At 57.7% G+C, this 25,149-nt stretch overlaps 1 protein-coding gene across 7 annotated transcripts in view; it reads left to right on the top strand.

Annotated features, from left to right (window-relative positions):
- Positions 1 to 25,149, top strand: part of ITPR3 (inositol 1,4,5-trisphosphate receptor type 3) — a 75,260-nt gene that overhangs the window by 48,027 nt on the left and 2,084 nt on the right. For all 7 annotated transcript variants that reach the window (XM_003808557.4, XM_008960621.5, XM_055113479.2 and 4 more), the window contains 38 exons: positions 899 to 1,150; positions 1,245 to 1,389; positions 1,739 to 1,880; positions 2,603 to 2,802; positions 4,170 to 4,299; positions 4,787 to 4,844; positions 6,273 to 6,438; positions 7,350 to 7,514; positions 7,597 to 7,671; positions 8,086 to 8,211; positions 9,003 to 9,125; positions 9,221 to 9,421; positions 10,463 to 10,714; positions 10,910 to 11,035; positions 11,136 to 11,261; positions 13,109 to 13,229; positions 13,790 to 13,980; positions 14,603 to 14,751; positions 14,940 to 15,048; positions 15,181 to 15,271; positions 15,357 to 15,526; positions 15,942 to 16,116; positions 16,226 to 16,410; positions 16,636 to 16,836; positions 16,992 to 17,102; positions 17,592 to 17,687; positions 17,809 to 17,910; positions 18,132 to 18,218; positions 18,706 to 18,816; positions 18,907 to 19,099; positions 19,324 to 19,449; positions 19,906 to 20,078; positions 20,692 to 20,856; positions 21,575 to 21,767; positions 22,276 to 22,380; positions 22,462 to 22,589; positions 23,389 to 23,554; positions 24,207 to 24,367. In XM_003808557.4, the coding sequence (XP_003808605.3) occupies positions 899 to 1,150; positions 1,245 to 1,389; positions 1,739 to 1,880; positions 2,603 to 2,802; positions 4,170 to 4,299; positions 4,787 to 4,844; positions 6,273 to 6,438; positions 7,350 to 7,514; positions 7,597 to 7,671; positions 8,086 to 8,211; positions 9,003 to 9,125; positions 9,221 to 9,421; positions 10,463 to 10,714; positions 10,910 to 11,035; positions 11,136 to 11,261; positions 13,109 to 13,229; positions 13,790 to 13,980; positions 14,603 to 14,751; positions 14,940 to 15,048; positions 15,181 to 15,271; positions 15,357 to 15,526; positions 15,942 to 16,116; positions 16,226 to 16,410; positions 16,636 to 16,836; positions 16,992 to 17,102; positions 17,592 to 17,687; positions 17,809 to 17,910; positions 18,132 to 18,218; positions 18,706 to 18,816; positions 18,907 to 19,099; positions 19,324 to 19,449; positions 19,906 to 20,078; positions 20,692 to 20,856; positions 21,575 to 21,767; positions 22,276 to 22,380; positions 22,462 to 22,589; positions 23,389 to 23,554; positions 24,207 to 24,367 (5,596 nt within the window). The remainder of the gene's footprint in view (positions 1 to 898; positions 1,151 to 1,244; positions 1,390 to 1,738; positions 1,881 to 2,602; positions 2,803 to 4,169; positions 4,300 to 4,786; positions 4,845 to 6,272; positions 6,439 to 7,349; positions 7,515 to 7,596; positions 7,672 to 8,085; positions 8,212 to 9,002; positions 9,126 to 9,220; positions 9,422 to 10,462; positions 10,715 to 10,909; positions 11,036 to 11,135; positions 11,262 to 13,108; positions 13,230 to 13,789; positions 13,981 to 14,602; positions 14,752 to 14,939; positions 15,049 to 15,180; positions 15,272 to 15,356; positions 15,527 to 15,941; positions 16,117 to 16,225; positions 16,411 to 16,635; positions 16,837 to 16,991; positions 17,103 to 17,591; positions 17,688 to 17,808; positions 17,911 to 18,131; positions 18,219 to 18,705; positions 18,817 to 18,906; positions 19,100 to 19,323; positions 19,450 to 19,905; positions 20,079 to 20,691; positions 20,857 to 21,574; positions 21,768 to 22,275; positions 22,381 to 22,461; positions 22,590 to 23,388; positions 23,555 to 24,206; positions 24,368 to 25,149) is intronic.

The raw sequence follows: 25,149 nt of genomic DNA on the forward strand, positions 1-25,149 counted from the left end.
TTATTAAAATAATCTCACCAAATTAGCTAGCCATGGTGGTGCACACCTGTAGTCCCAGCTACTTGGCAGGCTTAGGCATGGGAATCGCTTGAACCTGGGAGGCGGAAGTTGCAGTGAGCCAAGATCGCACTACTGCACTCCAGCCTGGGTTACAGAGAAAGACTCTGTCTCAAAAAAAAAATCATCATAATAATAATCTCTTTAGACGCCCTTCTTACAATGCTTGCCACGTAGTGGGCACTTTTTTAAGCACTTGTCCTGATCCTTCATTTGAGCCACATGACAACCCTTGTTGTAGCTACTATAGTTACTCCTGTTGTAAAGCTGGGGAAACAGTGGCAGAGAGAGGTAAAGGAACTTGCCCAAGGTTACACAGCCATCAGTAGAGAGCCAGGGCCCACACCCAGGCTATCTGGCTCCAGAGCCCCCAGGAAGTCATGTCTGTGAGGAGGAGGCAGAGGGCCTGGTATTGCCAGGGCAGCACAGAGCTTCCTACGTTCCTCATTTTGGTATCCCCTCTATCAAGGTTGCACCCCTTTCACCACCTACCCACCTCCCCCTCCTCTCTCTCCCATCTTGCCCTCACCCTCCCTGGCCAAGGCTGGCTCTTCTCATCTCACTGCCCTCCCCTGTCTCCCACCCTTTCCCTCATCTTTCAGACGTCCCTCTTCCCATGAAGACCTGTCCTGGCTGAGCCTTAGCCAGGAGGGGGAGAATTGCAAGTACTGATTATCACAGACAGGTTTTCCGTTCACCTTTCTAACTCAGAATTGCAGCTGGCGCATCTTTAACCTAATCCCTTTGCCACTTTACTGAGTCCTCACCAAGTCTAGTGCCCAGTGCCAGCAGCCTCCCGGCTGCCATCTGCCGTGTCCTCACATTCCTCCCTGTCCTGCAGGTATCAGCTGAAACTCTTTGCCCGCATGTGCTTGGACCGCCAGTACTTGGCCATAGATGAGATCTCCCAGCAGCTGGGCGTGGACCTGATTTTCCTGTGCATGGCAGACGAGATGCTGCCCTTTGACCTGCGCGCCTCCTTCTGCCACCTGATGCTGCACGTGCACGTGGACCGTGACCCCCAGGAGCTGGTCACGCCGGTCAAGTTTGCCCGTCTCTGGACTGAGATCCCCACAGCCATCACCATCAAGGAGTGAGAGGGGTGGAGGCAGGGTGGGCGGGGCAGGGGCAGAGGCTGGAGTGGGTGTATCTCAGGGACCTTCATGCCTCATGGCCTCCACCCTCAGCTATGATTCCAACCTCAACGCGTCCCGAGATGACAAGAAGAACAAGTTTGCCAACACCATGGAGTTCGTGGAGGACTACCTCAACAATGTGGTCAGCGAGGCCGTGCCCTTTGCCAACGAGGAGAAGAACAAGCTCACTTTTGAGGTGGCTGGGGGAGTGCCCAGGGGCTGGGGGTCCGTGGAGCTCTTTTTGGCCCCACACTGGCCTCAGTCTTCACCCAGGAGTCGGCTGTGGGATCCATGACCCCACTTCCTTCTGTGTCCCCAGCCAGTGCAGGGGGACCGCATAGAAGGCTGGGATTCTCCAAGAGGCAGGCTCCTGTTCCAATGCCTGGGAAAGGGCTGCCTCTCCCTGCTCCGCTCTCCCTCCTGGGAACCCCGCCCTCATGACGCCCCTTTCGCCCTAGTTTCCCCAGTCCCGGCCTGCCCTCCACGAAGCCCCGCCCCTGCGCGCCGGCCCCTCCCACCTCACCTCGGCCACGCCCCCTTCGCAGGTGGTCAGCCTGGCGCACAATCTCATCTACTTCGGCTTCTACAGCTTCAGCGAGCTGCTGCGGCTCACTCGCACACTGCTGGGCATCATCGACTGTGTGCAGGGGCCCCCGGCCATGCTGCAGGCCTATGAGGACCCCGGTGGTGAGGCCTTTGCCCGGCTCGGGCCACCCTGGCGGTCCTCAGCCTCCTCCTAGCACAGGAAGTTCCCTCAGATCAACACCTTCCCCAGCCCCGCATTCCCCCCACCCAACCTGGCTCTGCCTCAAGGGGATATCTTGGGCCCAAGCCCCTCCCACCTCAGCAGGACCAGAGGGGTCCCTGCCCGGACTCCCTGGAGACCCCGGGTCTGTGGGAGTTGCCTTCCAACCCTGCTTGGTCTTGAGGGGAGATAGTGAGGGAGGAGCGAGACAGCTCTGTCATCGTGTGTGTGAGGAGGAGGGAGGCACAGCCTGTCTGAGGGTTGAGCGGCAGCCCTGCCCTCCCAGGCACTCCCAGGCTGCATAAAGTCATCTAAACAAAAGGTGCCTAGAGCCTGGCACTGGTTTTCGGGGCTGTCCTCCCCGCAGTGTCCTCTCAGCCCCCAGGCTGTGTAGCTGCTCTCATGGTTTCCTACAGATAATTCTCAGTCATCTCCCCACACAGCTCACCTTTGCCCTGACACGTCCTTCTTTTCCCAGATTTGCTTAAAGCTCATGTCCTCCAGGAAGCCTTCCTGGGTTAGCCCTGTCCCTTCCTTAGCAAGGCTTTGCCCTGCAGCTGACATAAACAGATTATGCATCCTCTGCCTCCCTCATCAGACCAGGGACCCCTGCGTACACCCTCTACAACCTCCTTGGCAACCTCCTCTGCTTCCCCCTCCACAGGCAAGAATGTGCGGCGGTCCATCCAGGGCGTGGGGCACATGATGTCCACCATGGTGCTGAGCCGCAAGCAGTCCGTCTTCAGTGCCCCCAGCCTGTCTGCTGGGGCCAGTGCTGCTGAGCCGCTGGACAGAAGCAAGTTTGAGGAGAATGAGGACATTGTGGTGATGGAGACCAAGCTGAAGATCCTGGAAATCCTTCAGGTGCCTGGGCCAGGACCGTGTGGGAGGTGTTGGGTATAGGGGGAGGGTAATGGGGCGGGTACAGGGAGGCTGGGCAGGGCGAATCCCTTCAGATCTCAGTATTTAGTACTGGAAGTCTCCATCGTGATTGGCTGTCAGGCCCAGCGGTTCCCACAGTGTGGTTCTTGGGCCAGCCTCACCTGGGAGCTTGTTAGAAGTGCACATTCTTGGTTGTGCAGTGACTCACGCCTGTAATCCCAGTGCTTTGGGAGGCCAAGGTGGGAGGACTGCTTGAGCTCAGAGTTCAAGACCTGCGTGGGTGAGACCCCGTCTCTATTAAAAAAAATAGTAATAATGATAAATAAATAAAAAGAAAAACAGAAATGCACATTCTCTGGTCCCACCCTAGACCTACTGAGTCAGGAACACTGGAGAGGGGCCCTGTGGGCTGTGTTGTGACAAACCCTCCAGGTGATTCTGAGGTGCACTGAAGTCTAATTCAATTCTCCCATTTTACAGATGGGGAAAGTAAAAGCGGGGAGGTAAAAGCGGGGAGGGGACTTTCCCAAGGTCACAGGGATTTTGAAGCAGAGCTAGAGATTTAAGAACCTATTTCTTGGCAAGGTGGATGCAGTCATCCCTGTTGTGGTCTCATCTGAGACTCCCCAGCCACACCCCAGGAAGGGGCTCATCCCCGAGGAGGGATGAAGATGCTTGCTTTTGCCTTGCTGTCACCGGAGGGCAGGAAGGGTAGCGCAGTGACCTCCGTGGGGGACCTCTGGCGGTCAGAGTGGAGGGAGCTTCTGACTCATTCTGAGGGCTGGGCCTTCCATGTCTGCATCCTGGGGCTTGGCCAAAGGCTCAGTGCCCCATGAGACTGTGTGACTCACCCATGTCTGCAAGCCCTGCATCCTCACGTCTGCCCCACAGTAGCCTCTCCTCCTCCCTCACAGGCCTCAGTTTCCCCTCCCGTGAGTATCCAGGGTCTGTTTGGCTGAGCAGGATAGGAGGACAAGAGTCAGTTTTTGGACCTGGGGGCTTCATTCCCGTTCCTGTCAGTGTCTAGCCTGGGAAAGAGGGACTGAGTGGGCCGGGCGCAGGGGTGCTCGCTGCCTCATGCTGAGAGGAGGCCCTCATACTCTATCACTGGGGCAGGAGCTGGGGAGAGGGCACCCTGGGCCTGGGGAGAGGGGTCTTGTTTTTTTTGCTGTGACATCCTGGAGCATCCCAAATGACTGTGCTGAGGACTGCGCTGCCCCAAGTGCTAGAGCCTATTTGGGGGCCCCCTGCCCCCTGCCCCCCATAAAGTAGGAAGGGCCTTCTGACCTCAGATCAGTCCTCACCCCATCCTCACCTGACCTTTCCCCATTCTTTCCTCTCTTCTCCAGTTCATCCTCAATGTCCGCCTGGATTACCGCATATCCTACCTGCTGTCTGTCTTCAAGAAGGAGTTTGTGGAGGTGTTTCCCATGCAGGACAGTGGGGCTGATGGCACAGCCCCTGCCTTCGACTCTACCAGTAAGCCCCTGCCCTGCCTTCAGGCTGAGGCTGTGCGACTCTCCCAGGGATACACAGCAGTGGGGTGGAGCCAGCTCCTCAGCCCTGCTCCTTTTTCTAGTCTGCAAAGGCCTTTTCTTTCCATTGTCTCATTTAATTGCCTCAGTGAGGGGGAAGGGCAGGGATCCTTCCCTTCGTTTTCCAAATGGGGAAACTGAGGCTCACAGAACAGCAGGGACTTGCTCGAGGTGACAGCCAGTCAGAGGCTGAGCCAGACCGGGATCTGGTCTCCTGACTCCCAGCCTGGATCTCTGCCCCCTTTGTACTGCCCTGCAGGGGAGTAGGGGGCTGTGGCTCCTCCCCTACTTGGTTCCTTCCCAGAAAGGGGCAGGCAGAGCAGCTGCTGTGCAGCCAGTGCAGGGAAGAGGGTGGTTTGAGTGTCTCCCTGTGCTCCCCTCTTTCCCGGGCTGGGCCTACAACCTGCTTCCATCTGCCCCTCTCCCAACAGCTGCCAACATGAACCTGGATCGCATCGGGGAGCAGGCGGAGGCCATGTTTGGAGTAGGGTGAGGCCAGGGTTGAGCTGCAGGGGTGTGTGGGGTTGGGAGGCTCGACACCCCCTCTTGGGCTGGTCTGGGTTCCTGGGCTGGGGGCTGGCTCTTCCTCTCTGCCATTCCCTCTACAGACCCTCACCGGGCTTTGTGCTCAGCCCCTCCCCTGCCTCTCCAGTCCCAGAGATCTGGGGGGCCCTTTGGTTCCCAGTCATCCCGCCATTCTTTCACCCCTACTCAGGGCAGGTGTGCCTGTCTTGTGCAGTGGACTTGAATCAGGTAGCTGGACAGCTGGAACAACGTCCCCGGTCCCACAGCAGGGCGGAAGTGTGGGGACATGCATCCCATCCACCCGAAGCCCTGAGGGGCTGGAGGCAGAGGCTCACTGGGGGCTCTTAGCATCTTGGGGCCAGGCTTGTGCCTGGGTCTAGCAGGGCTTATGGACTGCTTTTCAGAATGGTGATTGTAAACTCATAAAATAAAGCACATAACAAGACAAAGGGAACCAGTGGCTTGGAGCGACAGTTATCAAAATATTGGAGAAAACAAATTAGTAGTGACAGTTATATATGTGCCTCTTTACTAATACGTTAAGTAGCGAGCTGCACTGGTGGGTGTAATTAGTACCACTACTTCAAGGCAGCGACGAATATAAACGATATTTTGTGATTTAACAACTCTGAGGTGATGTGAAAACATCTGTTATATTTATTGGTGACAGACTTACAGGTGCCACAAATATTTCCTCATTGAAGGAAATGCTGTATTTTGGTTAGAGGTTGGGAAAAATAAAGATGTAACATTTTCTCCATCTCTGTTCATGGGCCCAGCTTCTATCCATGAATCCCCCGCATGGTGGCAGTGGGATCTGTGTTAAGAGTCCTTGCTTCTGGCTGGGTGTGGTCCCTCATGCTTGTAATCCCAGCACTTTGGGAGGCCGAGGTGGGCAGATCACTTGAGGTCAGGAGTTCGAGACCAGCCTGGCCAACATGGTGAAACCCTGTCTCTACTAAAAATACAAAAATTAGCCGGGTGTGTTGGCGCACACTGGTAATCCCAGCTACTCAGGAGGCTGAAGCAGGAGAATCATTTGAATCCGGGAGGTGGAGGTTGCAGTGAGCCAAGATCATGCCACTGGCTGCATTCCATCCTGGGTGACAGAGCAAGACTCTGTCTCAAAAAAAAAAAAAAAAGAGTCCTTGCTTCAGTTGCTTAATCAAGGGGAGTCCCGAGAGATCACAGGAGACACGGGTCACTCCGGGGATTCAGGGGAGTGGCTGTTAAACTGCTGAGAAAGTGTCAATATTTTAAGCACATTTAGACTGGCCCTGCATCTGCTAATTGGGTGGTGGAGAGTGTGCTTGTGCCAGGGCCCCTTACCCGCCATGGACAGCAGGGAGTGTGCCAGTCTCACCCATGTGCCCTGCACCCTTGTGCCCGCAGGAAGACAAGCAGCATGCTGGAGGTGGACGACGAGGGCGGCCGCATGTTCCTGCGCGTGCTCATCCACCTCACCATGCACGACTATGCGCCGCTGGTCTCGGGTGCCCTGCAGCTGCTCTTCAAGCACTTCAGCCAGCGCCAGGAGGCCATGCACACCTTCAAGCAGGTGACAGGACTACCTGGCCCTGGCCCTGAGCATGAGGCCTGCACCGGGCACGGGGGGACAGTAAACGATGATTGAGGAGCTCACAGCTCAGGGGGTAACTTGGGATGCCCATTTGGGGTTTTCAGCCTTGCTGAGTTCCTAGGTGAAGACTGAGTCTCCTGGCCTGGCTCAGTGCCTGCCATTTCTTATGATGTGGACAGCACTTTACAGCTTGCAAACTATTATATGCACCTATGCTAAATGCTTTGAATCATGCCTAGCATGCAGACAACCCTCACTGACGTGACTGGCATTTGCTATTGTGATGTCACGCAGTCCCGACAGCTCCCTGTGAAATATCAATACCAGTCGGCGTTGGCCTTTAAAAAAATAAGTGCCTGCCATGTACCAGGCACTGAGCACTGGACTTGCATTATCGCATGGCATTCTCACAGCAGCCCTGACAGTGAGGTTACTACTCTCCCTCCCATTCCAGAGCGGGGAGAAATCCAGGCCCAGGGAGCTTTCCTCCATTGCCCACAGACCCAGAGCGAGGATGGTGGCAGTCAGACGCAGGCCTGGGTCTTTCGGGGTTCAGGGCTGCCAATATGTTTTGCCCTGCCTGTTTGGGGTCTCAGTGGATAAGTGACAGACCACAGCCACATGTGACACTAGTCAGTGAGTAACTGAAGCCAGGTTATGTGGCAGCTCAGGGCAGGCAGTGCAGGGAGGCCTGTGGCCAGCAGGGAAGGCTTCCTGGAGGTGGTGGGCTTATGGCAGAGCCAGAAACATTGAGTGGGAATCGGCTCGGTGGAGAGGGACAGGTGGTGGTCTACAAGAGGGGAACCCTAGAGTAAGGAAGGTGCTGGAGGTCTCTAAGTGGCATGGACCTGGAGCCCATCTCACCAGCCAGGCCCATCCTCCACCTTCAGGTTCAGCTGCTGATCTCAGCGCAGGACGTGGAGAACTACAAGGTGATCAAGTTGGAGCTGGACCGGCTGCGGACCATGGTGGAGAAGTCAGAGCTGTGGGTGGACAAGAAGGGCAGCGGCAAGGGTGAGGAGGTGGAGGCAGGCGCCACCAAGGACAAGAAAGAGGTAAGTGGGGCTCCAGGGGGCCAGGGCAGGCCTCCCTGTGAGGGCTGGGCCTGGCTGACCTCCATCCTCTCTCTGCTTTCAGCGTCCCACGGACGAGGAGGGCTTTCTGCACCCACCAGGGGAGAAAAGCAGTGAGAACTACCAGATCGTCAAGGGCGTGAGTGGCCAAGGGTCCTTGGGGTAGGGATCTGCAGCCCCAGTGGTCCTGGGGGCTCCCGTTGGCCCGGCCCCCTGTGCCTCTCCCTGTGCTGGCCACTGGCCCTCACAAGAGACATCTTTCAGCCTTTGCTGCACATTAAAAACAGCCCTGCCAAGGTCCAGATGGAATTATTTTAAAGCCGAAGGAATTCCATGAAATTCCATTTCACAGTCATATTGTTCTATTTACTTTTATGGGTGGAATTGGTTTTTTTAGTGCTTCCCTGGCCTGTTGCAAGGGTCTGATTCAGCGCCTGTGACCTCCTTCCCCCTTCCTGTCCCGGGTGCCAGCTGGAACTTGGCTGTGGTGGGCTGGGCAGAGGGCAGCCTGAGAAGTAGGGAAGGGGCTCTGGCTCACCCGCCTCCCCTGCAGATCCTGGAAAGGCTGAACAAGATGTGCGGGGTTGGGGAGCAAATGAGGAAGAAGCAGCAACGGCTGCTGAAGAACATGGATGCCCACAAGGTCATGCTGGACCTGCTGCAGATCCCCTACGACAAGGTGGCTTTGACTTCTGACCTCTGACTCCCCAGGGTGGCTTCCCCCTGAACCCCGGCCTGACCTGTATGCTAGGCCCTAATGCAGGCAACCTCTCCCAGCCTCGCCTGGCCTCTTACACTGCCCTGTTTGTTTGCAGGCACACCTTGACCCCTGAACCCTGTCTTAGTATCGGTTCAACCTTTGACCCTCTACCCCTCATCCTAATTCCCTTTGACCTTGATTTGACCCCAGCCTTATGCTGATTCTTGACCTTGACTCCCTTTTCTTCCCCCTCTCCAGCCTAACCCTGATAATCTCAGCTTCATCGCAACCTTTGACCCTCAGCTTCCTTACCTTGACCCATGTTGACCCTAACTGAACCCAACCTCTCCTTGACCCATGACATCAATGCTGGCCTTGTCCTGACCCCTGGTTTTGATTCCTCATCCTGACATCTTATGCTGACCTGTCCCCAGGCCCACCCTGGCTCCTGACTCCAATCTTAGTCTCATCTCCCCTTTTGACCCTCAGCCCCTTGCCATGACTGATCTTGATCTCAGTATGTCCCGGGCCTCACCTTGACGCTGACCGTGACACTTCACCTTGCCCCAACTCCAGCCTCATCTTGGCCATTGAGCTCCCGCCCCTCACACATTTCCATCCTGACCTGGGGGCCCCACTTTCCCTTTATGCTGGCCTCTTCACGGTCCCAGTCCCAAGCCCGACCCACCCCTGCTCCTGTCAGAGCTCAGCCAGGGCCTCGCCTCCCTCCTTGGTGGGCCCAGCACCCTCTCCCTGACTCCTGTGTCCAGGGTGATGCCAAGATGATGGAGATCCTGCGCTACACGCACCAGTTCCTGCAGAAGTTCTGTGCAGGGAACCCCGGCAACCAGGCCCTGCTACACAAGCACCTGCACCTCTTCCTCACGCCGGGGGTGAGGGCGCAGGGCTGGGAGCACCTGGACAAGGCGGGGGATGGGGGGTGGGGGCGGGGCCCAGATCTCTTTCTGACAGATGCCCCCCACTGCAGCTCCTGGAGGCAGAGACCATGCAGCACATCTTCCTGAACAACTATCAGCTCTGCTCCGAGATCAGCGAGCCTGTGTTGCAGCACTTCGTGCACCTGCTGGCCACGCACGGGCGCCATGTGCAGTACCTGGACTTCCTGCACACCGTCATTAAGGCCGAGGGCAAGTACGTCAAGAAGTGCCAGGACATGATCATGACTGAGGTGAGGGCGGGGCTGAGGGGTGCTCAGGCATCTTGGGGTGGGGGACCGGAGCAGAGGCTTGGTGGGAAGGCCACAGAGTTAGAGAAGTCAGACGGTGGGTCACAAAAGGAACACTCAGCTGCTGACCACAGAGGGGACGCAGAGGGAGAAGTGAGGCTGCAGATGTGGTAGAACTCAGCCTGTGGGCCTGATAGAACTCAAGCAGGGTCCCAGTAGCATCAGGCACCTAGCAGAACTCAGACAATAGGCTAGAAAGAAATCAAGCATGCATTCCTTGTCACTTGTCGTCGTTTATTTAAAATCAGGAAGCACCTGCTACGTGCCACGGACTGTACATGCATGGGGGACATCAGCTGAGTGTCAGCTCCTGGGGGGGCACGGGCAGGGACCCCATCCTTTGTGTGCATCGCCAGGGCCCCAGTGTGTGGCACATAGTAGGTTCTCAACAGACACCTGTTGAGTGAAGGCACGAAGGATACAGGGCTGAGTCTAAATCTGGAACAGACGTGGTCCCTGCCCCTGAGCATCTGACAGTGTAGGCGGCAGGGGGAGAAAGAAGCAAACACTGAAGGGAGATTAGGACATCATAAACAAGACATGATGTGCTGGAACTGCTGTACAGTGTTAGTTATTAATTTCTATTATTATATTACTGCGAATAATGCAGTCGCTGGCACGAGAGGTGTGTGCTCAGTGAGGAGGGTTTAAGTAACTGCTGCGGGAGCACAGGGGAGGGAGGGGGTGAGCAAGGCGGGATTAGCGAGGCTTCCTGGAAGAAGCTGCCTCTGAGATGACCCCTATGGGACTTCTTTCCAGTGGGGAGAAGCGGGGACTTTCTGGGTCATGGGGTCAATATCTCTGCTGGCAGAGGGCCTGAGACATCAGCTGGGGAACCCCCAAATCCCAGCCAGGGGAGGGTTTTCCTGATTTCAGGTAAGGGCTGTGGTCAGAGTCCCAGTTTCTCCCTGGTAAGCAAAGGAGAGGAGAGCCCAGGGCTTGCTGGACCGAGAGAGTGTGACACGTGCCCCCTCCCGCCCGCAGCTGACCAATGCAGGTGACGATGTGGTCGTGTTCTACAATGATAAGGCATCGCTGGCCCACCTGCTGGACATGATGAAGGCTGCCCGCGACGGCGTGGAGGACCACAGCCCCCTCATGTACCACATTTCCCTGGTGGACCTGCTGGCCGCCTGTGCCGAAGGCAAAAACGTCTACACTGAGATCAAGTGCACCTCTCTGCTGCCGCTGGAGGACGTGGTGTCTGTGGTGACGCATGAGGACTGCATCACTGAGGTGGGGATCGGGAGACTGGGCAAGACGGCTGGAGATGGGGCAAAGGGGTGGGTAAAGCCACAGGACAGGAAGAGTGGGTGAAGCAAAGCCAGGGAAGTGGGCAGGAACCAGAGGCCAGGGGACAGGAGCATTGTGGCAGGGAGAGCCTGGCCAGGCGGCCCTGCTTGCACCCCTGACCTCCCGCCCACTGCCCAGGTGAAAATGGCCTATGTGAACTTCGTGAACCACTGCTACGTGGACACGGAGGTGGAGATGAAGGAGATCTACACCAGCAACCACATCTGGATGCTCTTCGAGAACTTCACCCTGGACATGGCTCGGGTCTGTCCCTGTGAGGGGTGTGGGTGAAGCCCCCCAGGAGGTGTGGGAGTGGAGGGGCCCCATGTGAGGAGCCCCCAGCCATCCCTCTCTCCTGCCTCAGGTCTGCAGCAAGCGTGAGAAGCGCGTGGCTGACCCCACCTTGGAGAAGTACGTGCTGAGCGTTGTGCTGGACACCATCAACGCCTTCTTCAGCTCCCCATTCTCTGAGAACAGCACTTCCCTGCAGGTGAGCTTCTCCTCTCCCCCCACCCCAGGGCCGACTTGCCTAGCTTTTGTGAAGGGAAGCGGGGAAATAAGAATACATATTTATATTTGCTTATAGTACAGAAAGAAGTAACAAAAGGATACATAAGTGTATTGGTTATCTTTTTTTTTTTTTTTTTTTGAGACGGAGTTTCACTCTGTCGCCCAGGCTGGAGTGCAGTGGCGCGATCTCTGCTTACTGCAAGCTCTGCCTCCTGGTTCACGCCATTCTCCTGCCTCAGCCTCCGAAGTAGCTGGGACTACAGGTGCCCGCCACCACGCCCAGCTAATTTTTGTATTTTTAGTAGAGACAGGGTTTCACCATGTTAGCCAGGATGGTCTCAATCTCCTGACCTCATGATCCGCCCACCTCGGCTTCCCAAAGTGCTGGGATTACACGTGTGAACCACCGCGCCCGGCCTAAGTATATTAGTTATCTATACCGTGTTAACAAATTATCCCCAAACCTAGCAGTTAAAACAACAAGCATTCGCTATCTCAGTTTCTGTGGGCCAGAATGACAGTGGGAATGGTACCATCCAGCAGGAACTCCTAACTCCAGTGGGTGTGGCGGATCCCGGAGTGGCAGCACTTATTCACCAAAGATAAGGCAGATGTGCCATCCATGGGATGGTACAGCCAAAGCAGGGGTCACGACAGTCTCCCTGGCAGGATCCTTCGTGCTAGCTAGTTGATCATAGTGATCTTAGAACTGAAATAGGCAGGCAGCCTTCTGAAGGCCTAAGCAGAAGGGCTCCAGGCCAGTGTACAGAAGCCTGATTTGAATCTCGAAAGATTCATGGCTCCTTGGTCAATCCCCAGATTCCCAGACTCGAGCCAGTGCTCAGCCCAGAGCCCCCCTGAATGAAAGCGAGCCAGGTTCCCTTAAGGAAGGGCCCTGCTACATGACCGAAATCAAAGAAACACTGGAAGGATACAAAAGAAACCAACAAAAGGGGCTACCTAGGGGCATAGGGGCTGCGGTGGGGTGGGATCGTGCTTCTAAGACTGGGGGGAAAAATGCTGAGTTCTGCCTTCTCAGGAAGGGTGGTGTATTTTGACACACATGGTTTGGGCCCTGGGATTGCATTGGGACGATGGAACTCTGGTAATTGATAGCAGCTTTCCCCATCCTTGATCAGCTCCAGGGCAGTGAGGGTGACGGGGGAGAGACTTCTCAAAGTGTTATGTTTTTTTTTTTTTTTGAGACGGAGTCTCACTCTGTGTCCCAGGCTAGAGTGCAGTAGCACAACCTTGGCTCACTTGCAACCCCTGCCTCCCAGGTTCAAGCAATTCTCCAGCCTCAGCCTCCCAAGTAGCTGGGATTATAGGCACCCGCCACCACGTCCGGCTAATTTTTGTATTTTTAGTAGAGACAGGGTTTCACCATGTTGGCCAGGCTGGTCTCGAACTCCTGACCTCAAGTCATCCACCCACCTTGGCCTCCCAAAGTGCTGACATTACAGGTGTGAGCCACTGCGCCCGGCCTCAAAGTGTTATCTTTTAAATAACCTTTTGGTTTTTGAACCATGTAAATCCATCACCTTTTTACGACATTAATTTTTTTAAACATTTTTTAAAAGGGTCAGCAACATGGCTATGAGCCCACGGCCTTGGTGAGTTACAGGGCTGCCGTGTACAGTTGGGCAGGTCGTGCACTGCTGAAGGGAATACAAGCACCTTTTTCCAACTGGCACAGAGGCACATGGTGGCTAGTGAAGGCTCCGTCTCTCCACCCATGCCCATTCTGATTGGGCCCTGGTTCCTGGACCTGGGGTTGCCCAGGGTGGGGGCCTGGGCTGCAGCAGTGGGCTCTGTGACTTCTTGCAGACACACCAGACGATTGTGGTGCAGCTGCTGCAGTCTACCACACGCCTCCTCGAGTGTCCGTGGCTACAGCAGCAGCACAAGGGCTCCGTGGAGGCCTGCATCCGGACCCTCGCCATGGTGGGTGAGTGTGCCGGGGCACTGGCCAGCCCCAAACCACTCCTCCTGCCGCTCGCAGTGGGGACGCCTGCCCTCCTAATAAACACTTTATCCCTAAGCTCGCCCATCTCCTGCTCCCAGGTGGTTGTCAGTAAGTTCTTCTTGGCGTCTGCCTCATCCTGGCAATTGAGAGAAGCTGTTTTCTCCCCTGGGTCAGTTCCCCAGAGAAGGATGCTCGCCGACATTCTCCAGCTAGTTTTTTATGGGTATTTGCAGATGGGCTCAGGCAGGAGCAGGCCTGTGGATTGTTAGGGACAGTTGGGGAAGAAGAGAGGACAGGTGAGAGAGAGGAAGGGGAAGTCAGGGTAGAGCGGGGGGGAATCAAAGAGGCAGAAACTCCTTTTACCCAACAAGGGGAAGAAAGCCTCTCAGTCCTTCAAGCATAGGCCGGGGTGGGGGGTCTCTGTCTCCCAGACCCTTGGTCTAGTTCACTCTGTCTCCTGGTGTGGCAGCCCTGAGCCTGGCCTCTGGCTGGCTGAACTGCCCCCGCACCAGCACTCCAGCACCCCCTCCCTTCCAACCCAGCCAAGGGCCGGGCCATCTTGTTGCCCTTGGACCTGGATGCCCACATCAGCTCGATGCTCAGCAGTGGAGCCAGCTGTGCAGCTGCCGCCCAGCGGAACGCCTCCAGCTACAAGGCAACCACGCGGGCCTTCCCCCGCGTCACCCCCACCGCCAACCAGTGGGACTACAAGAACATCATTGAGAAGCTGCAGGTGGGTGTGGGGCTGCCTGGCATCTGCCTCGGGAGCTGCTTGGTTGAGTCAGCAGCTCCCCTACTTTGGAGGGGCAAGTTCTCGGGGAGTGTTTCTTCCTGTCCTGCCCACACTTCCAGGAAGGGGCTGGTTGGCTTCTCTACACTCTGGGGCTGCTAAGGGCCGACCCAGCAGCAGGGGAGTGGGGAGCCTCCTTCCAGAGGAAGCCTGGAGAACCCAGAGGCCTGCTAGTGGGGTTGGAGCTCATGAGGGGGTCGGGACCACCCCTCACTCCTGCAGCGCCCTCTTGTCTATGCAGCACATTTCTGTGCGCTGTCTCGTTGGCCTGTAGAGGGGGTGTGGTGGATTATTTTCCCCATGTGGCAGGAGACTGAGGCTCAGAGAGGGTAAGGGGTTTGCCCAAGGTCACACAGAGCTGGGAGAGAAGCCAGGCTTGGCAGCTCCCAGCCAGGGCTCTGAGCAGACAGACATCACGCTGTGTTCAGGGTGTCTCTGTGGGTGTGGGCCCCTCAGACAGAGGCAGGGCAATCTGTGGGGCTGTTTGGCGTTTGGGTCGGGGGAATGGCAGTCACACCCGGGTCATTTCTTGGGCCTGGCAATGACTCTGCCCTGCCCACCCCAGGACATCATCACAGCCCTGGAGGAGCGGCTGAAGCCCCTGGTACAGGCTGAGCTGTCCGTGCTGGTGGATGTCCTGCACTGGCCTGAGCTGCTCTTCCTGGAGGGCAGTGAGGCCTACCAGCGCTGCGAGAGTGGGGGCTTCCTGTCCAAGTGAGCGAGACACTGGGGCATGGGGGCAGCAGGGGTGCAGCGGCAGGGGACAGAGAAGGGCCCGGTGGGGACTAGACAGGCTCACTGGGTCAGAGGGCCTGGGGGTGTTCCTGCCTGGGATGGGGTGGGGAAGTAGCTGGAGGCAGGCAGTGTGGGGCTGCCCTGAGCTGCCTCCTTGGCCGGCTCAGGCTGATCCAGCACACCAAGGACCTCATGGAGTCGGAGGAGAAGCTGTGCATCAAGGTGCTGCGGACCCTGCAGCAGATGCTGCTCAAGAAGACCAAGTACGGGGACCGGGTGAGTGCCCTGGTGGGGCAAGTGCTGGGTGGGCCAGTCAGGAGTACCCAGGGGCTCAGGGTCAAGCCCGTCAGGCCAGTGGTCAGTGGTGGGCTGTACCCACAATGGGGCCTCACTCCCATCCTCCCCCAGGGCAACCAGCTGCGCAAGATGCTGCTGCAAAACTACCTCCAGAACCGGAAGTCCACCTCGCGGGGGGACCTTCCCGACCCCATAGGCACTGGTCAGTATCACCTTCCCCTGCCCCCGGGCCCTCCCTTCCACTCTCCTGTCACACCAGCTCTCCCTCAACCGAGTCCCGCCTCCAGGCCTGGACCCAGACTGGTCGGCAATCGCGGCCACCCAGTGCCGGCTGGACAAGGAGGGGGCCACCAAGTTGGTATGCGACCTCATCACCAGCACCAAGAACGAGAAGATCTTCCAGGAGAGCATCGGCCTGGCCATCCACCTGCTGGATGGTGGCAACACAGAGATCCAGGTGTGGGGGGCCTGGGGCCTGGACATGCCCTCCTTTGCCTCCCTCCCTTTTTGGAGGAGGTGGGCCTTGAGTTGGGCACTGAAGGCCGAGGAGGGTGTGAAAGAGGAGAGGCCTGAGCAGTGGCTGAGAGGTGAGAAGAGTGGGCATGATGGGGGCAGGATGGTGAGGAGACGGGCTCAGGCCTGGCTGGGGCAGAGGGGTATGCGGGGGTGATGAAAGGACCACGTGACACAGGAGCAGATATGGGGCATGGAGCTGCCCATGGGTGGCCATGGATGCTAGCCGCCAGCACCCAGGCCTGCAGCCAGGCCCCTGCCGCCCCAGCGGCCCCAGCAGTGTGGTGTGCCTGCCCCACGCCCTGAGTAGGAGCAGGGCCCAGTGCTGAGGTTGCTCCCTGGCCACTGTCCACCTCCAGAAATCCTTCCACAACCTGATGATGAGTGACAAGAAGTCAGAGCGCTTCTTCAAGGTGCTGCACGACCGCATGAAGCGGGCCCAGCAGGAGACCAAGTCCACGGTGGCAGTCAACATGAATGACCTGGGCAGCCAGCCACATGAGGACCGCGAGCCAGTCGACCCCACCACAAAAGGTCAGGGGTCTGAGGCAGAGGCACGGCGTGACGGGGATCCCAGGATAAGATGTGCAGGGGGGTGGCCAAGGGGGTGGGCAGCTCCAGCCTCACCAGGTCTCGCCCACAGGCCGCGTGGCCTCCTTCTCGATACCTGGCTCCTCATCCCACTATTCGCTGGGCCCCAGCCTGCGCCGGGGGCACGAGGTGAGCGAACGTGTGCAGAGCAGTGAGATGGGCACATCCGTGCTCATCATGCAGCCCATCCTGCGCTTTCTGCAGCTGCTGTGTGAGAACCACAACCGGGACCTGCAGGTGAGTGCCTCGCCACACACCTGCCCCTTCCCCCGCTGGCCAGCCGGCATGCAGACCAGGCAGTGTGGCTGGTGTCCCTCTATGGCATGTGTGCCCTGCCCTGGGCACTGCTGCTTTGTGGCTGGTGGTTCCCCTACCCCTGCAGCACACAAGATCGTGCTTCCCAGGCCAGCCTCCCTCTCCGTGCTGCAGCTGTGCTGTGCCCAACCCTTCTGTGCCCTGCAGAACTTCCTGCGCTGTCAGAACAACAAAACCAACTACAACTTGGTGTGTGAGACGCTGCAGTTCCTGGACATCATGTGCGGCAGCACCACGGGCGGCCTGGGGCTGCTGGGGCTCTACATCAATGAGGACAACGTGGGCCTCGTCATCCAGACCTTGGAGACCCTCACTGAGTACTGCCAGGGCCCCTGCCATGAGAACCAGGTGAGCTGTCCTGGTGGCATAAGTGGCAGCCAGGGTGGCAGTGTGGACATGTGGGTAGATGGAGCCAGCTGGGGCAGGGAGAGAGGCTGAGGTCTCTGGAGCTGCCACTATTCTGAGAGGGCCTGGGCCCTGTGTCCCCCACTGCCTCCTGCCAGACTTGCATTGTGACTCATGAGTCCAATGGCATAGACATCATCACCGCACTGATCCTCAATGACATCAGCCCCCTGTGCAAGTACCGCATGGATCTGGTGCTGCAGCTCAAGGTGGGGCCCAGTGGCAGGTGTGTGAGTGCTGGGTGTGCATGTGATGTGCATGCATGTATGTGTGACTTGTGTGTCAAGTGTGCATAGTGGTGTGTAATGTGGGTGTTAGCATTGTGTGTGTGATGGGGCATCATCTGGATGCACAAGTGTGTGGTGTGTGCAGGGTGTGTAATATACGCATGTTTAAGCATGCTGGAACATACACTCACTCTGGATGCAAATATATTCTGGTTTAGCTGAGGACTTGCTATGTGTGTGTCTGCTGTCTGGGTACCTGAGTGTTTGCCACAGCGGGGGTGAAGGCAAGCCTATGGGTGGGCTGGCTGTGCAGGATGCTTCTCATTAAGCCGGGGGGAGGGAGGATGGGAAGGTCATGGCACCTGACCTTTTGTGGGATGGGAGAGCTGTTATGGAGAGGAATGAGGGAGAAGTTGTCAGGGGCATGGTGTCCTGAGACTGTGGCCTGCCTCCCTCTGCCCCTCCACCCAGGACAATGCCTCCAAGCTGCTCCTGGCTCTGATGGAGAGCCGGCATGACAGTGAAAATGCTGAGCGAATCCTCATCAGCCTGCGGCCCCAGGAGCTGGTGAGGCTGGGCAGGCGGGCAGGCGGGCGGAACCAGGTGGAGTGTGTTGGGATGGGGATGAGGGCCCGGCTGGCCCTACCGCCCTAGGAAGAGAGCATTGGAACAGGCACTGCCCCTCCAGGTGGACGTCATCAAGAAGGCCTACCTGCAGGAGGAAGAGCGTGAGAACTCGGAGGTGAGCCCACGTGAAGTGGGCCATAACATCTATATCCTGGCGCTGCAGGTACCAGTTCCACCCGTGGCAACGGCCATCACCCCCCTGGCCACCGTGCCCCGCCCCAGCTGCCATCACCCCCCAGTCGCCATTGTTGCCCCCCAGCCACCATGTCCCCCAGCCACCATGCCCCCCCAGCTGCCATCACCCCCCCAGTCGCCATTGTCGCCCCCCAGCCACCATGTCCCTCAGCCACCACGCCCTGGTGACTGTGCTGCCATTTCCCTCAGCTCTCCAGGCACAATAAACAGCTGCAGCACCTGCTGAAGCCGGTGAAGCGCATTCAAGAGGAGGAGGCCGAGAGTATCTCTTCCATGGTGGGTGCTGGCCCCGAGACTGGGGTGGGGGTGGGGCCTGGAACCCAGGGAGGACACTTGACCCAAGGGCGTGGCCTGGAACAGAGTGAGGCCCTAGAATATGAGCCAGGCTAGAATTTGGGGGTACAGCTCAGGGGGCTGATTGGGACTGGCAGCCGGGGGTGAAACCCAGACAGAAATGGAAGCAAGGCTCAGGTGGGTCTAGGGTGGGTCTGGAAGCTTCAAGCAGGACCCGGGCTACACTTGGGCAGGACTGAGGAGGCCCCCGCTATCCTCTGGGATTCTCTGGTCATGGCTCTCCCACTCCCCTCGGCACCAGGTTCTCAAGGCTCAGTCCTAGTTGGGCTGGGCTTGGCCTGCTCTGGCTTGGCGGGGACACTCGCTGAAGTGTAGTTCAGAGCTAGGCGAAGGCCTGGGAGGGTGGGGGCTGAGTGCCAGCCTGGATGTGGAGGCTGGGGCCTGACCTCCGCGCCCTCCCCACCTCCAGCTCAGCCTCAACAACAAGCAGCTGTCACAGATGCTCAAGTCCTCAGTGCCAGCACAGGAGGAGGAGGAAGACCCCCTGGCCTACTACGAGAACCACACGTCCCAGATCGAGGTGGGCCTGTGGGCAGCAGGGGCGGGCGTGGGAGCCTGCGCCGGGTGTGACCGCCTGCGCCGGGCGTGACCATGTGCTGTGTGTGCTCAGATTGTGCGGCAGGACCGCAGCATGGAGCAGATCGTGTTCCCAGTGCCCGGCATCTGCCAGTTCCTGACAGAGGAAACCAAGCACCGGCTCTTCACCACTACTGAGCAGGATGAGCAGGGCAGCAAAGTGAGCGACTTCTTCGACCAGTCCTCCTTCCTGCACAACGAGATGGAGTGGCAGCGCAAGCTCCGCAGTGAGGACCCACGGGCGGGAGGGTGGGGCGGTCTGGAGCTGCTCACTGATGCCCTGTTATAACGGCCTCCTTTGCCTGCCTGTGGGTGCCCTGCGCCCACCCCCGCCTCACCCCAAGGAAGGGCTCTTCCATGTGTGGCTTCCTCCTGAGCGGTGCCCCACATGCAAGGGGCAGGGGGTGCTCACCAGGGCCCTCCAGCAGCTTACCGTTGCCCTCCTCTTCAGGCATGCCGCTGATCTACTGGTTCTCCCGCCGCATGACCCTGTGGGGCAGCATCTCCTTCAACCTGGCCGTGTTTATCAACATCATCATTGCCTTCTTCTACCCTTACATGGAGGGTGCGTCCACAGGTGAGAACACAGGGCTGGCCGGCAGGTTCCCCGGGCCCTGCCATGCTTCCTCCCTGGGTTGGGGCAGAGCCTTGAGGCCAGCTGGCCTCTGAGGGGACCAGATGCAGAGTGTGCAGAAGCACCCCCTGCGCCATCCTGTGGGCTCTCACCCCATCATGGAGACACAGGTGCGGTCAAAAGGGATGGTCAGGGTCTTTGACCTCATGGGAGATGGCGCATGCAGGCACGTGCACACGCACAGATGTGTCAGCCAGAAACAAGACCTGGTAGCCGCAGCCGGACAGGGCCTCCGGCTTAGGCCTGAGAGGCAGGTGTAATGGAGGAGGCTAAAACCAGGCACCAGGAACTTAACCGGGAAGGCGGCCAGGAGAAGGTGGCTTTTCGGCACCTGTTGGACCTGCTCTGGGGCCGTGGTGGGCTTGAGGGAGCCCTGCTCACCCTGCCCCTGGCCCCCAGGCGTGCTGGACTCCCCTCTCATCTCATTGCTCTTCTGGATCCTCATCTGCTTCTCCATCGCGGCCCTGTTCACCAAGCGCTACAGCATCCGCCCCCTCATCGTGGCGCTCATCCTGCGCTCCATCTACTATCTGGGCATCGGGCCCACACTCAACATCCTGGGTGCCCTCAATGTGAGTGCCAGAGGGAGCCCCCATTCCCAAACAAGCTCATGCTCACTGTGCATTCAGATGGCAAGCTGGCCTGCTGCTTCCAGGAGCCACTGCTCTGTCCCATCCCCTCCTCTCTGTTGGGCTCCCAAGTTCCTTATAGACCGGTGGCAGGGACTGTTCTGTACCTTCTTCCTTTCCCTCAACACCTGAGGGCAGCTGGCACTCAGAGACAGAAATTCAAGAGTCCCTTTGGAGCAACAGGGTCAGGGTGGCTGTGCACACTGTGCACTGCCCAGAGGCACTGCTACGCAGCAGATGTGAAGATTCATACATAATGACAATCTCCTGACAGATGGAAATAAGTGCTTTGAGCAAGGAATACCTTTCCCTGATAGACCCAGTCAGTGGTCTTCTCTGTCCCCATCCTCCTTTGCCTGTACCTCACTGTCTTCCTGGAACTGAGGACCCAAGGGGCTGCCTCTGTATTCTGAGTCCCAGGCGCCTAGATGCATTTCTGGAAGCAATTTCATTAATGCCATGCCTCCCAGGCTCTGAGCTGGGCACTGGGGGGCATGTGTGCAGATTCAGCATAGGTGGTAGGGTGCTGACTCTCATGCCTTGCACTCGCCCCCAGCTGACCAACAAGATCGTGTTTGTGGTGAGCTTCGTGGGCAACCGTGGCACCTTCATCCGGGGCTATAAGGCCATGGTCATGGACATGGAATTCCTCTACCACGTGGGCTACATCCTGACCAGTGTCCTGGGCCTCTTTGCTCATGAGCTGTTCTACAGCATCCTGGTGAGGCCTTCTGGGTGGGCTGGGGCTGGATGGGGGCATGGGGTGGTTGGGGCTTCCCATGAGTTGTTGGCAGTTCCCCGGCACCAGTCTCTCTGTCCAGTCCTTTTGCTGCTGGGCTGGGAGCAGTGAAATTTCAGAGTCTTCCTCTGCCTGACCCAAGCCTGGCCCTCAAGGCCCTGATGGCCACTCCTGGTGGCCATCTGACCCCTTTCTCCTGTACAGTGGTGGTTCAAGCCTGGACTCCGGAGCTGGACCAGGGGTTTGCATCTCAGCTGGGCTACTACTCGTTGTGTAACTGGGCAAGTTTCTTAACTGCCCCATGCCTCAGTTTCCTCACCTGTAAAATGGGGATAACAACAGCCCCTGCATTCTAAAATAATTGTGAGATGAAATGAGCTAATGCATGGAAAGCACTTACACTGTTTCCTGGCATGCAGCAAGTACATTTTAAGAGTTGGTTGGTATTCAGCCACCCGTTTCACCCCTCGTGCCTTCCCCTGGACCACTCCCTTTCTGTGACCTTAGAATTCCAGGTTTCTCGAGAAGCTCCCCTGACAGGCCCACCCAGCTTGGATACGACTAAGTGCAGACCTCCCTGGAGGAGCCTTGGGAAACTGTCTGGAGCCCAGGCAGCCCTCAGGGTTCCAGTGGCAGCCCCAGTGAGAGTGGCCGGCCCAGCCCCTCAAGGTGCCATCCCTATCTCAACCCCATCCTGCAGCTCTTTGACCTCATCTACCGCGAGGAGACGCTGTTCAACGTCATCAAGAGTGTGACCCGCAATGGCCGCTCCATCCTGCTGACAGCCCTGCTGGCCCTCATCCTGGTCTACCTCTTCTCCATCGTCGGCTTCCTCTTCCTCAAGGATGACTTCATTCTCGAGGTCGACCGGCTGCCCAACAACCACTCCACAGGTCTTGGAGGCTTCCTCTCCTGGGCAGGTTGTGGGGAATGAGGTTGGGTCTCACAAATGTCTGGCGTCAGGACCAGGACCTGCAGCGCTTACCTCACCAGGCTCCCGTCTGCTTCTCCTCTTGGCTTCTGGGGACGTCTAGCTAACACCAGTCTGCCTCGCTCTTTTCTGGAACACACTGAGTGGGTGGGAGAGCCTTGGGTCTCTGGCCCCTAAGGAACCCCTTGCTTGAGGGCTGGAGTCCCTTGAACTGTCATTCATGTTAAAACCAGTATTTGCAGAAACTGCCCGTGTGCCAGGCCTAGGGGTACAGAGACCCCTCCCTGCCCTTAGTGTGCAACCCAGTCGGGGGCAGAGGCGTGATGACCCTTCACTGTGGTTGGACAGTGGAGGGCTGGCAATCCAGGACCAGGGAAGGTTTCCTGGAGGATGTGACGCTGGGGACAGAGCCAGGGGATGATAAGGCCAGGCACTGGACCTCCTGATGATCTCATCCATATCCCCTCCAGCCAGCCCCCTGGGGATGCCACATGGAGCTGCTGCATTTGTGGACACCTGCAGTGGGGACAAGATGGACTGTGTCTCAGGGGTCTCGGTGCCTGAGGTCCTGGAAGGTGAGGGTGGTGTGTGTGCAGGAGTCTGTGTGGGGTAGGGGGAGCAGGCAGCCTGGGCCTCAGCACACTCTCCGCTTGCAGAGGACAGGGAGCTGGACAGCACAGAGCGGGCCTGTGACACTCTGTTGATGTGCATCGTCACTGTCATGAACCATGGGCTACGCAACGGTGGTGGCGTGGGCGACATTCTCCGCAAGCCCTCCAAAGATGTGAGCACTCCTGCCCACTCCCAAACCTGTGGGGCCCAAGCCACTGTCCAGATCAGCAACTGTGGAGAGTCCTGTCCTTGGCCTCGCATCAGATATTCAGGGTTGAACCCCCTCCCCCGAACTTGTATCCACTTTTCCCTGCTTTCCACACCTGGCCAATTCCATGATATTACTGCTTAGCTGCCCCCTCACCCTCCCATTCCATAAGGAAAGACTTTGGCAACCAAACTTTGCCCCAGGGCTAGGGATGGTGACCACTGGCTTTCCTAGCCCACAGCAGGCGGGCAGAGGGCGGAGCTGAGTCAGCTTTATCGGGAGGCCTCATGATTTGGCTTGGGCAGCCACATTCCCGAATGTCAGGCCTTCCCCTGTTGCTTGGGAGTGAGAGGCCGCCTCCCTGGCCAGACAGAGGGTTTCTGGAATGTGTGAGGCCAGGCGTCCTGAGGGTGGGCAGAGGTGTTCAGAGCTGCCTCTATCCCTCACCAATGTTAGGGGCAGAGACACACCGAGACTCGTAGCCCTACCTCCCCGCCAGACTCCTTCTGCAGGCCTCCACCCCGGCATGTCCTGAGTCCACGCTTTCCTAACCCAAACTCAGGGCTTCTGCTTGCAATTCTTGCTCTGTGGAGCCAGGTTGGGTCCACTCTGCCATCCGATGGCCCCCAAGCCAGAGGCCCTCATTTCCTTCTGCTAGGGGTTGGGTCCCCAATATCACAGCCCTGGCCCCAACCTGAGTCCTATCTTGCCCCGGTGAATGTGGGGACCACTGGGCCCAGCCTCCCTGCCTCATCCCCTGCAGGAGTCTCTCTTCCCAGCCCGAGTGGTCTATGACCTCCTGTTCTTCTTCATCGTCATCATCATTGTGCTGAACCTCATCTTTGGGGTAATCATCGACACCTTCGCTGACCTGCGTAGTGAGAAGCAGAAGAAGGAGGAGATTCTTAAGACGACATGCTTCATCTGTGGTGAGGGTTGCTTCCTGCTCTGTGGAGGCCGCAGCGGGGCTGGAACATCATCTGATGCCAGTGGCAGTGGCGGTTTGGCCCTTCCTGCCCTGGGGAACCCTGGCCCGGGGCTGATGATTTGATGCATTTGCTCATCCCAGAACTGGGGAGAACATGACCCTGCCTGAACTTGGGAGTCAGAAAGGAGTGGGACAGGCCCATCCCTATAAACCCTTGGGGTTTCTAGGTGAGGACATGAGCCCAGTCAGTGTCTGGAGCTTCTGGTCTCAGTCCAGTGCTTTTCCTACCCCTGAAATGAAGTGCTAGTCCCCTCACCAGCCACCTCGGGCTCAGGCAGGTGTCACCTGTATGGCCTGTAGGACCTCGCTCATTCAGCCATTCGGGCTTCCCCTGAGTTCGAGAAATTCTCGCGTTTACTCCTAGAGTCCTCGGTTGCCGCTGCGGGAGGGCTGCAGCTGCGGCAGGGCAGGATCTCCACTAAGTGGCTGCTGCTTTAAATAGAAGTGACCCAAATAGCCCAGAGCGAGCTGTTGGAAGCGCTCATCCCGAGAACAAATGCCTCCAACCCCCGGAAGCTGGGTCCCCTCCAGCAGGTGACCCTGCAGTGGCTCTTGAAGGCTGATGGTTTCATTCCCGCCCTCTGCACCCTCAGGTCTGGAGAGGGACAAGTTTGATAACAAGACAGTGTCATTTGAGGAACACATCAAGCTGGAGCACAACATGTGGAACTACTTGTACTTCATTGTGCTGGTCCGCGTGAAGAACAAGACCGACTACACGGGCCCTGAGAGCTACGTGGCCCAGATGATCAAGGTGTGAGCAGGGGCTGTGCTGGGCCTGTGGGCCCAAACCAGCCATTCTAGAGTCATCACTGTGCACCAGAGGCCTCATGGTTTTAGCTTCTGAGTACCCTGGGCCCTGGAGAGGAGTGGCCCTATCTGACTGTTGGCCCTAGGAGGCCAGGCAGAGGGGCTCGGACAGCTGCAGACACTTGTTGAAAGGTCAGCAGGGCGAGGAGCAGCAGCTGGAAGCAGCTCTGGGCTGCACGGAAGCCCGCTGCTGCAGAGGGGCCTCCTCACACTTTCGGGTGTCAGGAAAAATCCCACAGCAAACCCATCAGCCCCGAAGAACACGTGTGGTATCCCTGGGCCTGTCGTGCAGTGATGCTGAGGAGGGGTGGAGTTGGGGAGACCCTGCCCGTGGCCAGTGATCTGTGGGCCGCTCTCAGGGAGTGTTTTCTAGCTCGGTGGGAAGGCAGGCTGCTTCCTAAAAAGTCTGAATTAGATGATCCTGGGCTGAAGGGGAGCCTGGAAAAACTTTAAAAATCACTTAGAGAAATCAAATGTCATCTGTCCAATTTCTGTAATAATGGAGTGAAGGCAATGAATCATAAAGAAGGAATTATTTATCATTTAGTCTGTATTTCAAACTGATCTTTGTGTACAGGTTTATCTGTTGGTCTGAGAATTCACAGCTTACTACAAGGAAGCTGAGAATTGCTTGGTGCCCCCTCCCCCCCCGACTCCTCTGTCCTGGGAAACGTGGCTTTGCCTCCCAGACACGTGTCAGATGCCAGCTCTCCTCAGCGGAGCCTC

This window comes from Pan paniscus, chromosome 5 (genome assembly GCF_029289425.2).
Source record: "Pan paniscus chromosome 5, NHGRI_mPanPan1-v2.0_pri, whole genome shotgun sequence".
NCBI lineage: Eukaryota > Metazoa > Chordata > Mammalia > Primates > Hominidae > Pan > Pan paniscus.